Source organism: Berghia stephanieae, chromosome 4 (genome assembly GCF_034508935.2).
Source record: "Berghia stephanieae isolate SIO BIC M18660-M18661 chromosome 4, UCSD_Bste_1.3, whole genome shotgun sequence".
NCBI lineage: Eukaryota > Metazoa > Mollusca > Gastropoda > Nudibranchia > Aeolidiidae > Berghia > Berghia stephanieae.
Window position 1 is genome coordinate 61482581 of NC_088363.1, and position 16569 is coordinate 61499149.

A 16569-nucleotide genomic window follows, 5' to 3' on the forward strand; every position below is an offset into this window, starting at 1 on the left:
ACCATATTTTTCAGCATGAACACAAAATCAATAGATTTATTTCACATCCTCAAATATTCTAGATGACAATCGGCAAATAGTTGTAGTAAGTACATCCAAATTCTTTGTTGTTGGCTGAAGATGAGTTTGGTCCGAAACATTCTTTGTTTCCCATATATATGCAAGGTGTTAATTTATACTTTTTAACTGCCCATAGCTTTGAGCAGCCTCGCACAATTCAGTCCACACATTGGGTCACCTTTGTAAATGTATATTTATCAGTTAAATGGATTGTACCGTGCATTTTAGCGGAGCGTAAAGGAAAAACATTTCATATCAAATGTCGGGATGAACCCAATTGCCAGGGTCAAATTATTTATCCTTATTATTTTAAAAATGTAAACCAACTCAATTCTATTTTAATATCATCACTGGCCTCAAACTAGTAATATATGGTGGACCAGACGCGAAAATTGGAATTCAAAGTTAGATTTATCTGCTAAACAAAACTTTAGTTTAGCCTTTCTCTGCAAGACACTGTACCAGTTGTCCTCGATAAAACATATTATAACAAATTTAAGGATCGGACGCTGATGTAAGATAAAGATCTGAAAAGGTGTGTTTGAAAGCGTCCCAGAGAAACCAAACAGAACATTAAAAGAAAATAGCCATTCATAATTATAACAAAATAAAACAAGCAGCAGCTTCTAATGGATCTCACACTACTAGATCATAATGACCTATCCAGGTCGTAAACCCATCGCCGCAATCGTGTACGTCACGAACTCGCCCGGAAACTTCGTCACACCTCAACGTTCAATTAGATGCTCTGCGGTTTCAGGCTCTTGACCACAACGGGTACATGTTGGACAGGGCATGCAGGCTGATTTTTTTTGGGGGGAGATACTTTTTTTTTCTTATATTTTTCTTTCAGGTATGTCTGGCACTATTCCATATACACTAACCTTTTTAGATCAATAAAACAGGTGGACTTGATTCCCGTTTCGTAATTTTTGAATAATATTGACGCTTTGCGTTTAAGTATATGACTCATAACATCCGCCAGCCGTATATAACGTAGCAATAGACAAATCTATGTGTAACCTTAAACGTCTATAGTCTGATTGGTACAAAATAGTGAGAACTGATCATTAAAATGGCTGTCTAAAAACAATAACAAAGAGCTCAGTGACGTCAATTTCGTTCAATTTATAAATCCAATTTCTAGCGTCTTAGGCTAACCCACACCGGAGACTGACTCCGACGACCCGGCCCTGTGGTCCTCTGCCGTCTTCAGGATAAAGACGTCGGGCACAGACAAAATACTAAGAATAAAGAGAAGAGCCGCTAGACCTACCCATACCAAGCTTGAAAAAACGGCAGATGACGTCGGATGCTTGGTTTGGGTAGGTCTAGCGGCTCTTCTCTTTATTCTGAGTATTTTATCCGTGCCCGACGTCTTTATCCGGGAGACGACAGAGGATGGCAGTGCGGGGTCGTCGGAGTCAGTCTCCGGTCTGGGTTAGCCCTTTATAGGATTCAATAGTCTGATGTCACGTACGCCCAGTAACGAGCAGAATTGTTCTAAACAAAAAAAAAATCGGTACTTTTTATTCTTCATGCTGGCTAGAACTTTTTCACATTTCATGTGATCAGGATTTATAAAAGTCAAAACATGATCAGATTTACAATGTTTTTCACCTCTGGATAGACTTTTATACTCGTCGGAGACGTATTTCATAAGGGCGTCCGCCATTGTTCCGATAGTTTAGAACCAGTTACTAAGTTAATATGCGTCATTATGAAGGAAAGGAAGTCACGACTGTTGAATCCTTTATCTCAACTTAGTACCGATTTCAGAGAATGGGTCACAGAATATATCTGATATAATATTTGTTCTTTCAGGTTCAACAAGAACATCCGGTCATCCCTGGGCCTAAATAGCGTCAGTAGAATAGACAAGATGGCACGGATTGTATTCCCCGCTGCGTTCTCCGGTTTCAACATTGTCTACTGGATGGTTTATCTCTGAATAATTAGAACAATAAGATACTATTTATTGTATTGTGCGGCTAATGTGCTCATATGGTATGACATTCGCGTTCGGATCGGACGGTTCTGGGTTTGAGCCTCGCTCGGCGCATAATTGAGTCCTTGGAAAAGGCTCTTAATTCACATTCCATCACCGTCCTCAGGTGTAAAATTAGTACCTGGCCGTTCACAGCGTTGTCTATGGCAGAAAAAAAATTGTAATATCGCCTAACAGGCGTATGTCTCGTTTTACATGTTACATGTTGCTGTTGGTCGGGGACCATTTGTAAAGAGCTTTGAGCACATTTAGTGTATATTGTGCAATATAAAAAGCTCACATTATGTTCATTTGTGGTACTATAAAAGTGACTGGTCGCCTCAAAAAGGTATTATGATGATAAATGAATAATAATAATAATAATAATAATAATAATAATAATAATAATAATAATAATAATAATAATAATAATAATAATAATAATAATAATAATAATAATAATGATAATAATACACTCATTTTATTCATCCGAGAGAAGAAATTTTAGAGTATATTTTAAGGGAGACTATAATTACCTAGGCATCAGCCGCAGTGCAGCAACACAAACTGAGGCGACTTTTTCAAGACAACACAGCGAAGTGGGAATTCGTACTCGGTAACTTTTGGGAACAAAGCACTGAGTCATACTGCCCCTCAAGTTATGCCTGTTGCCTAAAAATGTGCATATATCATTAAAGATATGAGACTTTGGTTACGTTTATATCTTATATTACAGATATAAATGTGGCCTCCTATTGTGACGGAATTCAAAATAGTCTTTTTTGCTCATTTTAACTTTAAAATTTCTTTTTGACATCTGCCACATCTCGAAAAAATACCTTTTCGAGGCGTTCGGTCACAAATATAACAGTGCCACGTCCCCCCCCCCCTACCCCCCTTTCCCACCCTTCTCCTCTTATCCATCACTGTCGCCTATTTATGAATGTATTACCACAAACAAATTTATAAGACAGAAAGACAAAGAAAAAAGAAGACAACCGTTCAGTCAATGTTTGCATAGGATTTATTATTTCACATCCTATAATTAGATTTCATTCAATCATTTTTCATATTGGTTTGAAAGATAATTTTTTTAAAACATCAAAAATGTTTCGAGCATGATACGACATATTAGATTTTTTAAAAACACTATATGATGATGATGATGATGATGATTATGATGATGACGACGATGATGATGATGATGATGATGATGATGATGATGATGATGATAATAATATTAATGATAATGATAATGATAATAATAATAATAATAATAATAATAATAATAATTATTATTATTATTATTATTATTATTATTATTATTATTATTATTATTATTATTATTATTATTATTATTATTATTATTATTATTATTATAATACTAATAATAATGATGATGATGATGATGATGATGATGATGATGATGATGATGATGATGATAATAATAATAATAATAATAATAATAATAATAATAATAATAATAATAATAATAATAATAATAATAATAGCAATGATAATAACGATGATAAGAATATTATTATTATTATTATTATTATTATTATTATTATCATTATTATTATTATTATCATTATTATTATTATTATTATTAATAACAATAATAATAATAATAATAATAATAATAATAATAATAATAATAATAATAATAATAATAATAATAATAATAATAATAATCATCATCATAATAATAATGATAATAATAATAATAATAATAATAATAATAATAATAATAATAATAATAATAATAATAATAATAATAATAATAATAATAATAATAATAATAATAATACATTTCCCTTAACTTAGAACATTGCGATCAAATGTAATAGAAATAAAATTACGAACATTAATTTGGATAATACTTTGAAAATATTTTTCTTAATTTTTTTTTTTACTCTCGGATGTATTATACAAGCTATTATGAATACATATCCACACTAATAAAAATGATCCAAAATCAGGACTATAAGACATAGCTATTACTTTGACAACTTGTATATTTCTAATTTTTTTTTTCACACTCAGATGAGCGTTCGTTATACCACAGAGATCAGCCGATATTCTTCACTAGCGCGCTTTCCGCCGTGAACCCCTGTCCTGCATTATTATAAACAATGGATACTAAAGTACGAGTACGAAGGAGTGCCGAGTATCATATTGACAGCTTCAAAATTGAAATGGAGCATACGCTTTTGTCTTTGTCCGTTACCTTGTCTGGTAAAACGGTCCCAAAATGAACCTCAATAATTCTTTACTTTACCCTTCGCTTTAGCAACTGGCTATAGTCGGCTAACATACACCCTCAACGAGTCACATTTTGCATAGTCGTTGGTTTAAGATGAGATGATTGTCAAATAGGTTCGCCCAACATTATTAGGGATAATAGTGTTTACTTTTGGTCTGCCATAGTAACTGAATGCTTTGGTTTATTCTTTAAAACATACTCCCCCCCCCCCCCAAAAAAAAAAAAAAAAAAAAAAAAAAAACAATGTTTCGAATTGTTAGTCAAATCGTGAAAATGTCTAGAATAATTTGGAACGTCAATAATATCACATAAAGAAAATACAAGGTCACCGAAAATCACGTAGCGAAAAAAGTGCTTTTTTATTGTGCAATATCCGCTTGGTATGCTCAAAGCTACACAAGGGAAGCCTGAGACTAGTGCGATAACAATTTTATGTCGACTAAGAAGATGCTGTTACCGGCCATTTACTCATTTTACACTTGAGTGCGATGAGAGACTGGGCTGTGAGTATGCCAAGGACTCAACTTTGCCCCGCCCAGAGTGGACGCGAACCAGGGTCGTACCAGTCCCAACCAGCAAATAATTGCACACTACAATGATATGACGGTATATTAATCAAGACTGCAAATTCCCTACGCACTCGTATCAATCGCGGACCTACCCGACAGCTGAGTCACAAGATATAGTTCAACCAGATGTTATGCGGTCTCTGGGTCGTCTTCATAACGACTGAAAGTGGGTGAGGATGCCAGGTCCATTGATGAGGACGAGCGTTATTCCACAAGACCACAGACCCGCGCCTATATTATGTAAACGAAATTTGTGTCGTCTTGAAGATTTCCTTTGGTGGGGAAATTACAGAATATGCATATACAAAAATGGACACTTTATTAAAGTAATCATTCATTTGGAATGTATGATATCATTGTTGAGCACCAATTTATACCATAACCATAATCAGCAGTATCGTACCAATTGTAAATTTTATTAGCAGCCGGCAGATTTAATCTCTAACGACCAAGACGAAGGATAAAGATATTTTAAGATTGCTGCATCTCCATTTGGGATAGCGATCGATGCGTTCTTTCCAAAAGGCAATGAATCAAACGGTGCCTTGAGCAATGTGGATGGAATCGGTTTGCTTCGTCCATGAAAGAGTTGGGTGAGATATGGCAGCCTGCCGTCTGGACAAAGCCACTCTTTGGCACCGCGAAGGGTATTTTCCATATCCGTGGACTCGTCCAAAATAACGTCCTTATCCGCGCTAAATCTCAGTTTATCCAGAAAAGTACACTCACTAAACACGGTGACAAATGCATCATGGCCGTTTCTTTGTAGATAAAAATGGCCGTACCAACCATCATACGGTTTTATGGTTATGTCAAACTTACAAAAAACTTCTTCTATTTTATTGTATTCATACGGAATTCTACCAACTAGCCACAAGTCAACATTGTTGTCCCACGGCAAGACTTTCCCCAGTCTTAACGCTCCTAGAAGAGTGCCATAACACGCCACGGGAACCACACCGAGCTGGCGCAAGGCATTGGATGCATCCACAGCTAGTTTGGACATTTCCTTGAGTTGTTTCTCTGGACGAGAGCAAGGAGCGGTGTCCAGACCATTGCCGGGTTGCGTTTGCTGTATTGTCAAGAAGAAAATTATTGTCGCGATAAATATCACAGAGATTATGATTATTTTGTTCCTCCAAGGTGTCCATGACCTGAATAATATAGCCATTGCTAGTTCATGCAGTGACTCAGTTTGTTTCTTTTTTCAGTTCCACACTCTTAAATTTCCCCTTTGAAAATTACTCGGTTATCTAAATGCTTGAACTTCCTATCCAATGTGAGAGTGCAGAGCAGAGATTCTGAAACGAGAAAATAATATATCAAGCTATAATAGCACATTTAAAGGGAAAATACGTGTCTTTGTCGTGCAAAATATTTGGTTTTCAATCGATTTCTATTTTCAAATAATGACAAAATACCCAAAACTGACAACAAAAAGGAAAAGCAGAAGTAGCTTCTCAGAATGTAAACAAAATGTGGACAACATCAACAGAACGTTATTTATTGTGGGCGAAAAGTGCAAGGATCAGGAACTCAGATGTTACTCAGAAATGTTTATATAAATATCCAATGCATTCCATAGTCAGACCATTAAAAAAATAGAGCTTTTAGAAAGCGCGCAATATCCGCTAAATGTGCTCAAAGCGCTTTCAAAGGGTTCCTGATCAACAGCTACACGTAACATGTAGAACGAGACATGACGCCTGTTAGGCGATATTACAAATTTTTCGACAGAGACAACGCTATTGACGGCCAGGTACTCATTTTACACCTGAGTACGGTGAGTGAATGTGAGTAAAGAGTCTTTTCCAAGGACTCAGCTATGCGCCGAGCGAGGCTCGAACCCAGGACCTTCCGCTCCGAAAGCGATTGTCAGACCACAAGACCACATAGCCGCAATTAATAGGATTCTCTAACCGTACCCACGTGTTAAATGAGTACCTGAACGTTAACAGCGTATCTCAGTCGGAAAAACATTGTAATATCGCCTAACCGTCAAGTGTCCTGTCTCGTCTTACATGTTTAGTGTTGCTGTTAGATAGCGAGCACTTGTAAAGCGCTTTGAGCACGTTCAGTGGATAGCATTTTATATAAATACTCTAGTGTTTTTAAAAGTAGAGGTCACAAATGTTTGAAATAACTATGACAATCTGTTTAGTAATCTACCGAGAAGATCAGGTGCCCTTGGTTTTTGAAGTGAAAGGTGAAAATTCTCATATTTTTACTCATTCGTATCAAAACCTTCGTCGCTTCTCGCCCAGCTGTTACCGATAAGAAATGAACATAGCAATTAAATCATTTTATATAAAAGCTGTCCCTGTCTTGAACATGGCATCAATTCTTGCTCTTTTGTTAATATCTATTTTCAAGATTAATCTACTCATATATCCGCCACAAAATTGGCACCAGTTTCTTCCCGCTTCATTGAAAAAAAAGAGCATTAGATATTATCTCTGTTTAAGGCACCTTTTAGGTGTTTGACATACTTGTTGGTAGAAAGAAAGATAGAAAAAGGATAATTACAGCTTTGACAACATACTGACGTGTACTTTTTTGAAGGTCTGATAACCCAATTTGTTATGGGCTCGTTGCTGTAATAAAATTACTCTCAAGCCAACGTAAACATTGTCCATTACAACAATGTTTATAATTCAAGCCCATATAAATGCGTTCCGTTTTCAGACCGGTAAATATGTGCACGCGCCATCTTGCCCATCACTGACGACAAAACGCCATACCGTAGAAATAGCACAAAAAGATCAAGAGGTCAGAGTGACGAATTGGGAAGCCTTCCACAATTGTATGCATGTATTTACGTATGTATGTATGTATGTATGTATGTATGTATGTATGTATGTATGTATGTATGTATGTATGTATGTATGTATGTAGGTATGTATGTATGTATGTATGTATGTATGTATGTATGTATGTATGTATGTATGTATGTATGTATGTATGTATGTATGTATGTATGTATGTATACATGCATGCATGCATGTATGTATGCATGCATGCATGCATGTATGTATGTATGTATGTATGTATTTATGTATGTATGTATGTATGTATGTATGTATGTATGTATGTATGTATGTATGTATGTATGTATGTATGTATGTATGTATGTATGTATGTATATATAATAAATTGTTGTGATACAGATATGGTACAAAGAGTGCTCGACATATTCATAACAACAATGGACTAAGTCATTATTACGATACTTACCACGATATCGTAGTCTACATTCGTGTTTCATTCTTGTACAGCGATAATCCGGACTGTGTGGAGCGAAGAAGTTGTATGGTTGTCGCTGGCTGCAAAGACGAAAACACCTATTAATAAACTTTGAATTATTTCACAACTACAACGCACCCATACATCGGCCTTTATAGAGATGATGGACTCGCTAATAGCAATAAACGACCAAGAGCGACCAAACACGTTAAAAAACAAATATGCGAAATATTCTAGGACAGCAATTTGAAAATCATGATGGACGCAAAGAAAAAACAAAAACAAAAAAGAAAAAAACAAAACAAACAGTTGACTTCCTTGACGTCCCAATCGATATAATATCCAATTGATTTAAACCGTCCAGAAAACCAAAGAACATCTAAAGCTCCATTAATAGTAACATCAACCACACTCGTTCCGTCATTGAAAATATACCGAAAAATACATAGCGCATTGTACGAGCAACATTTCAGAAAATAGATATTCAACGTTTCAGCCTCTCCCTATTAATAAGCACTGACAAAAAACGGATACAACCCACGGTTCAAATACACAGAAGCCCGCCTCTCATAAAACCATCAACATACAAGTGAAGAACGCAAAATAAGAAAACGGCATATTACTTGGTTCAAGCCCCCTTTTGGACAGCAATTCCTGTAACTAATTGATGCGTGCTTCCTAATAAACAACAAGCTGAAAAGTTAACCAATAGAAATGCGATAAAAATAAGAATTTCTTGTATGTGCAACCTAGAACAAATAATTTTCAAACGCAACAAAAAATATTAAAAAAACCACCGACAAGAACAAAATCTACCCACCATAAAATGCAACTGCAGAAAGAAGGAATGTTGCCCGTTGAATAAGCTATATTTAGAATTAAGTCTAGTATACCAAGCCACAGTCACCAAACTAACACAAACACGTAGGATACATTATGTAAGACTAACGGAAAATAATTTCAAAACCAGATATACAACCTCCATACATCAACCTTGAGAAATACCAACGAATAAAAACATCTACAAAACCCGACAGACAAAGAATGGAAATTAAAAAAGAAAACAGGCTAGACCACAGTATTTCATGGAAAATGTCATCTAAATTATAAACAGGACACGCAACATCATCGAAACAATGTAGTTTATGCCAGGAAGAAAAATACACTATCCTCTTGAGACCACACTTAAAACTTATAAAATTATACAACAGCTGACCGCTTAAATGGAAACACATATTAATCAACTTTGAACTTCCGGAATCACTTCAATAGTAAGAAAAAACCACGACAACTTCTACTCATGACCCTCACAGTCCTGATGATGGTCATGCAGGCCTGAAACATTTATGTAGACTACGATATGTGGCAAATATGTTAACTATATATATATATATATATATATATATATATATATATATATATATATATATGCCTGTGTGTGTGTGTGTTTGTGTGTGTGTGTGTGTGTGTGTGTGTGGCAAATTGGGTTTTAGTACAGTCTGTTTTATAATTCACATTCAGGTTTAGATATTTTTTTCTCTAAAACTGTCTGTTGTATGGCATTGGTGTGTTGCATGCCTTTTCATTATAACCACGACCAAATAAAATTAGTTTTCCCATTCGAAACAAGACAGAATAAAGATTTAGCTTATTTGTGCTGTATAAAATATTGTTGCTGTTACTTATTTTAACTTTCAGATGCTTATGATCTAAAACGGTCATTATTTCAAAATCTGGGGCGTCAAGTAGTTAAAATATTTCAATGCAAAGATATGTGTGCACTTAAGCCTTTTCAATACGTCTTTTAACTTCAACCAGTCGCAATGCAGTTGCTAACATCTAGCTTCAAGATTGTATCAATTAAATAGACTCAAAGCAATGCTTTTCAACGTCACTGTGCTACAGATTGCATTTGATATCCATTGTCGAAAAGTGTAGAATGGAAAGTTAGGCCAAAAGAGCTAACGACATTACGTTACGCCGCTGATTATATGAATAAATAAAAGTATGACAAATATCCCAATTATCGAGATATGTGTTCACAAGAGGTAAATATTCGTGCAATTGAACAACAATTATGTTGAGGTCAAGTATGAGACGCAGGTGAATTCAGTGAATGCTCACGTTGTGTTATTTTTTTTTTTTTTTAAATAAAGATATCGACCTCTTAGCTTGGATATAAATTCTAACACTAAGGCTCCGAAACTGCTGGACCAATCGTCACCAAATTTTACATGGTGTTTATAATTGGATTCAATAGTCTGATGTTACGTCGCCCAGCAACGACGAGCAACGTGGTTCTAAACAAAGAAAATCGGTACTTTTTATTCTTCATGCTGGCTGTCATGTGATCAGAATGTATAAAAGTCAAAACATGATCATATTTATAATGTTTTTCTCCTCTGGATACACTTTTATGCTCGTCGGAGAAATAATGTCAGGGTGTCCGCCATTGTTCCGATAGTTTAGAGTAGAGACAGTTATTAAGTTACAATGCGTCATTACAAGGGAAGTAACGTCATGACTGTTGAAGCCTATTGACATGAATGTGGCCGGGAGTGTATTATGAGATTGATTAAACATCGTGATGATTTTATCGAAAAATTAAATGTTTCGTCAAATCCCATCGAAAACAGACGCCATCATTTTTAGCACATGGGTTGTTTGTCAATCTTCCGGTAAGCTTTTATGGCAATAAGACGGGAGTACTTACATTGAATAGATACTAGACCTAGCTAGTAATTCCTCTCTTTATTTTAAATACAAACATTTTTTTCTAAATTATTTTATATAGACAATTTTTCAATTCAGGTAAGTAGCTGTGGAATTGAGGAATGTTTGCCAGGCCTTTTCATTGATGGGAAATGAATAGGCTAGGGTAAAGAACGGGGTAAGTGGTACGGGATATTCAATATGGTTAATAATACTCAGTAACGCTCGAACTACCAATTTAACATTTGTGACTAATCGTCTCAAAACGATATTATGTTGGGGTGAATCTGGCGTTTACAACTGGAATTTAAATTGAATTGAGTCAATTTGTGATAATATAGAAATTCATTCATTGAGGAGAGTGGGTGTTGTTAATAAAGTTTCAAACTGGGGTTGGCTGCCCGAGGGAAGAAGAAGAAGGAGGAGGAGAAGAAGAAGAAGAAGAAGAAGAAGAAGAAGAAGAAGAAGAAGAAGAAGAAGAAGAAGAAGAAGAAGAAGAAGAAGAAGAAGAAGAAGAAGAAGAAGAAGAAGAAGAAGAGAAGAAGAAGAAGAAGAAGAAGAAGAAGAAGAAGAAGAAGAAGAGAAGAAGAAGAAGAAGAAGAAGAAGAAGAAGAAGAGAAGAAGAAGAAGAAGAAGAAGAAGAAGAAGAAGAAGAAGAAGAAGAAGAAGAAGAAGAAGAAGAAGAAGAAGAAGAAGAAGAAGAAGAAGAAGAAGAAGAAGAAGAAGGAGAAAAATTGTTTCTTGTTTTGTTCCGATATTGTTTTTTGTTTGTTTGTATTTTGTTTTGTTTTTTTTGGTTTATCCATATATTTTCAGTTTACTGTCAGTGTCTGTGTCAGTGCCAATTTTCCAAAACACAAAGCGGAGTCTTACAATGTTTGAATTGAAGTGAATCGGTTCACCAACGCAATGGTGATACCGACATGAATATCTGAGACTGAAATATTGATTTCAGTTGAGCAACAACTCGGAATGAAAATGGTATAAAGTTGAAACTCGCATCAATTAAAATTTTGAAGATAACTCGCGGTATAAAAACAATACGAATAGTCGCTCATTGTATATATTTACAGTTACGGAATTAGATGGCCCGATCGTAGTGTTCTCTCTTTTTATGCGCTGGAAGGTGACTGATTCTTAATACTCGATTTAAAAGCTTACTCGTGTTCAACTTAATAACAACCTGACAACATTATTTGTTATTTTAGAAGCATTATCGAGTCTCGTTGCTTTTACGACTATCTGGTTGAAAAGAGTTAGATATACGAGTAAAACCGAGATAATTGATGATAAGTATAATTTGAAGAAAATTAAAAGATTACCTGCTTTAGAATCAATTAATGTACAGTCCGTCTAACGACTAATACCAAATGCATATATGTCTATGGTCTTGCTTGATTTGATCGCTGCTGGGTAAATGAATTATTAACAAAGAATAGATAGGAAGGTAAGTACTCGCATCAACACTTTTCCAGAAGATATAAGCATGATTTGTCCTCGAATAGACTTCGCCGGTTTTCCATACCTATATAAAAAGTATAGTTACACCAACAAGGCTGTTGAACGGTTTTAATTGATGTGTAACCAATAATCAATGCTCTTCTACGAGTTAATATGAAGGAATCGTTGTTCAACATCTAAACGATTATGCACGATGGCACACCAGTGAATGAAGCGTGCCAAAAAATGCAGGCTGTTACGGACTTATACATCGAATTACGCTAGGAAAGAGTTGCTCCCCTTTGTTATTAGCTAATGGATTTTAGTTACAGCTTAATTAGTTATTATTTATTAAGTCCATTGTTTAAAATATTATTTGTGGTTACAAATATCAGAGTGGCATGCCCTAGAGAAGGATGAACTCTTTATTCCTTACTTTCCATATTTGAGTTATTTATACTGTTTTTTCTACTTACAATGTTGTTTCGATATATTTGTATGTACTCTAACTTTTCATCCGTAATAAATTCTTCACTCACATTTAATAACTTATCGAAAAAAAAAGAAAAGAAATGTTTTCTATTTTTTCACTGATTGGTTCCCCCCAAGATTTGACTGGCGTGTAGGTATATATCTGATATCCGAACGCAGTTTTGGGCCTAGTTTAACATTGTTGTAACAGACAATATATCGCGTCATATTTTTTGAGATTTCCATTTACAACAATGGGCCCATAATGAATTGGGTTATCAGACCTGAAAATAAATGCACGTCGTCATCAACCAATCATGTTATGTCGGATAAAGATCTGTCAGACATCTAGTTATGGCTCCTACGACAATTTGTCAAGCGTTGTGAAGTTTATTGAGCATGATGGCATGTGTATTCATTCCATTCCGAGAAGACTTGTTTTCAATAACTTTGCGTAATTCCAACGCTATCAAGAAACCTTTTCTCTACATATATTGTCATTTGACTGTTTAGATAGAAATATATGATAATTGAATATTAAACTCATAACACAGTCGAAATTTCGAGTATCGTGTAACATACATTGTAGTTGTAAGGTACAAGTGCCCCTTTTCAAGGGGTTTCTAGCCTTTTCCTAAGGACTCAACTATGCGCCGCTCGGGACTTGAACTCATGATCTTCCGATCCGAAAGCGAGTATCATACTACCAGACCACATAGCCGTACCTTGAAGAAGTATAGGGAAACTGTCAATGTGACTTATTGATCACCGGGAATCAATTTTTTTTATGTTGTTCGCCTAAAAACAGAGAAATGTTTGTTTTTTCTTCAGACATAAAGAGTTCAGGTGCACAGTATAATCAGCTGATTCTCCCACGAAATGTCGGGTTATATAATATTTGTGGCGGTTATTTTCTTGGATAAGAAATCGTCCTTTAATAAGGGAAATAACTGCAACAATGATGGAATAATGAAAATTTTCCAATTTCACATTGACAGTTTCCCCTTACTACTACTACTACTACTACAACTACTACTACTACTACTACTACTACTACTACTACTACTACTACTACTACTACTACTACTACTACTACTACTACTACTACTACTACTACTACTACTACTACTACTATTACTACTACTACTTCTACTACTACTTCTTCTTCTTCTTCTGATCCATTAGGCCCATAGAGCCGTAGTTTATTCCGGTTTTTATAGCGTGAAACGGACAATTGCTTGCTATCCTTCGGATAAAACGTTAGTCCATCGATAAATACATTCCGCCAGGCCCCACTACCCAATCGCTAGGCACGGGATGGCGGACAAGGAAGTCAGAAAAAAACCTCGACTGCACCTGACATTAACCACAGTTCCTTTGCGTGTGAAGCGAGTGCTCTACTAACTGAGGTATCCGATCCCCCTTCAGGGCTACAAAGCCGCATTTTAAAATAATGTAGAATAGCTGGAACACATCACAGAGAATTTTACAATTATGATTTAAATTATGAATACGCTTGGAGTCCATTTTGACCGTTTTTTGAGTGGCAGTGTGGATGAAAATAAACGAAAACAGTAAGACCCCGACATTGTTCCCTTGGATTAAGGCCTTTACAAGCATAGTCCTACTCTATTTATGTGTGAATAATATTTGTGTAGATTTTGACGGATTTTGTAAAAGTGTTTAAATATCAAATGACGCCTAACAGGCAGCCTATTCAGTGAACAAAATATTTAGTTCCCTGTAGGCTGCTTGGAGAACGAATGAAGCATTCTGAACATCTTGCAAACGTGTTTAAACGTCAAAGGACGCCTGACAGGCAGCATATTCAGTGAAAAAAACCTCCACAATGTAGCCTGCTTGAAGAATGAATGAAGCATTCTGAAGTGATTGATTTATGTGAAACGGCCTTGGAAATGCGCCATATGTATATTTACTATCATTTCATATTCTGTAATGGTGATAGATCTCGAACAAAGCTTGAGATATTCTGCCATTTTATCATTTTATCAAAACTACTTATAGGACAATGTTTAATATTCATGCAAACTTACTGAAATTTTTTGTATTTACAATTAATAGGCTTCATGAGTCGTGATGTCACTTCCCTCGTACTGACGCATAGTAACTTAAAAACCAAGCTGCCTGTTGCTGGGCCGACGTAACATCAGACTATTGAATCCAATTATGCGTAGACCACCGTCTGAATGAATTTTTATCGATAAGATATTTATAACAAATAATTATAATATAGCATTTTAACTAACTGTAGTTCTTACATCAAATATAGGACGCATAAGAAGAAGCGGGAAAGTGGCTAATGACATAAATCATTAAATTTCTGTTTGCATAACGAACATGCCAAACAAATGACCACTTATCTGTCCATAATATTATATCTGTAAAGGGTCAAATTGACATAAATAAATGGCTGAAGATCGCTGCCAATCAATGGCTTTTTGGGAACAAAGCTGCTGAGCTAGAACGGCAGAGTCTTTGAGCAGGTCTAGGGTTTTAAATTATATAAAATGTCTGTTTGTTTAGCGCAATATTAATTAAATTATTCGCTCCTCATTGTGCCAAGCCAATAACAACACTTAAGACATAAATCTAGACTTGCCGAATCTATTACACTATTTTCGACAGACAACAATATCATTTGTATTTTGTTTACACCTGGGTGCGGTGAAGGACTGTGAATAAAGAGCCTTTCCCAATATCTGACATTATACCACCTGCAGCTTGGCTTGAACAGGGATCTACCGGCCCGAAAGCGAGTAACATACACAATACAAGAACACAATGCCAACAATGTGTCTCTCTCCGTAAAATTGTCAAGAAGATTATTTTCAACCCCTATATATGACCAAGTATTTTTCATTTCCACCCTAACACTTCAATGTGGATAAGAGAAGAAATAATTTTTCAATACGGTGCTAATGAAGTCAAACCACGGTAATTTGTGTCAATTGGACAGGCTACCGTTCAAATCCTTGGGGCTCTGGTGAGTATCGTATCGTGTAAGAGCTAATGGTTTTAAACATCTTTAAATGCTCCGAAACTGTCATGCATAGATAGTTTTTTTAAATACATCCATTGTTAATTAGACAATTTTGAGTATATAATCATTATTTCAAATATCATTCAAAGGAATCAAATTTACAGTCAGAAAATAGATGAAAAATAAATAATTGTCTAGATTAATCAGTAGCATCGGAGAATAAATAAATTGTCATGTTTGAATCATGTATTGCAAGAGAATGAATTGTTACTGTATATTATATGAATTAACTGAGCTATTCAAAAAATTATACATAACTTTTTGTGGCTAATTGTATCCGAGATCAAATGATATAAATCATTTAAATAACATGAAAATATGGAAGAAAAATAATTTGTTATTGATATCTGAATCAACTGCATTAGAGAATTATAAATTGTTAGTGTATATCTGAATCAACTACACTAGAGAAGAATAAATTGTGATTGCATATCTGAATCAACTGCGTTAGAGAGTTATAAATTGTTATTGCATATCTAAATCAATTGCATTATAGATTAATAAATTGTTATTGTATACCTGAATGAGAATAATAAATTGTGGTTGCATATCTGAATCAACTACGTTAGAGAGTTATAAATTGTTATTGCATATCTAAATCAATTGCATTATAGATTAATAAATTGTTATTGTATACCTGAATGAGAATAATAAATTGTTATTGTTTATCTGAATCAATTACACTGGAGAAAAATAAATTGTAATTGTATTCCGGAATCACAGAATAATAAATTGTTATTGTATATCTGAATCAACTACA

General features: G+C 34.9%; 2 protein-coding genes across 2 annotated transcripts in view; one reads left to right on the plus strand and one right to left on the minus strand.

Moving 5' to 3' along the window:
• The window catches only part of LOC144970959 (gamma-aminobutyric acid receptor alpha-like), an 89182-nt gene extending 86760 nt beyond the window's left edge, over positions 1 to 2422 (plus strand). The window contains exon 9 of the mRNA XM_078911173.1: positions 1885 to 2422. Coding sequence (XP_078767299.1) covers positions 1885 to 2011 — 127 coding nt within the window. The 3' untranslated portion in view covers positions 2012 to 2422. The remainder of the gene's footprint in view (positions 1 to 1884) is intronic.
• A 2133-nt stretch (positions 2423 to 4555) lies between these two features.
• On the minus strand, positions 4556 to 9424 carry LOC144972060 (uncharacterized). The gene is made up of 3 exons (XM_078913145.1): positions 9105 to 9424; positions 8117 to 8205; positions 4556 to 6183 (listed from the first exon to the last, which is right to left on the minus strand). Exon 3 carries the CDS (start codon positions 6051 to 6053, stop codon positions 5301 to 5303), a length of 753 nt encoding a protein of 250 aa, XP_078769271.1. The 5' UTR covers positions 6054 to 6183; positions 8117 to 8205; positions 9105 to 9424; the 3' UTR covers positions 4556 to 5300.
• Between the last annotated feature and the right edge of the window lie 7145 nt (positions 9425 to 16569).

What these genes read in the sequence shown, in the direction of transcription:
- LOC144972060 (XM_078913145.1), bottom strand. Translation starts at nt 6,053, where the DNA reads ATGGCTATATTATTCAGGTCATGGACACCTTGGAGGAACAAAATAATC.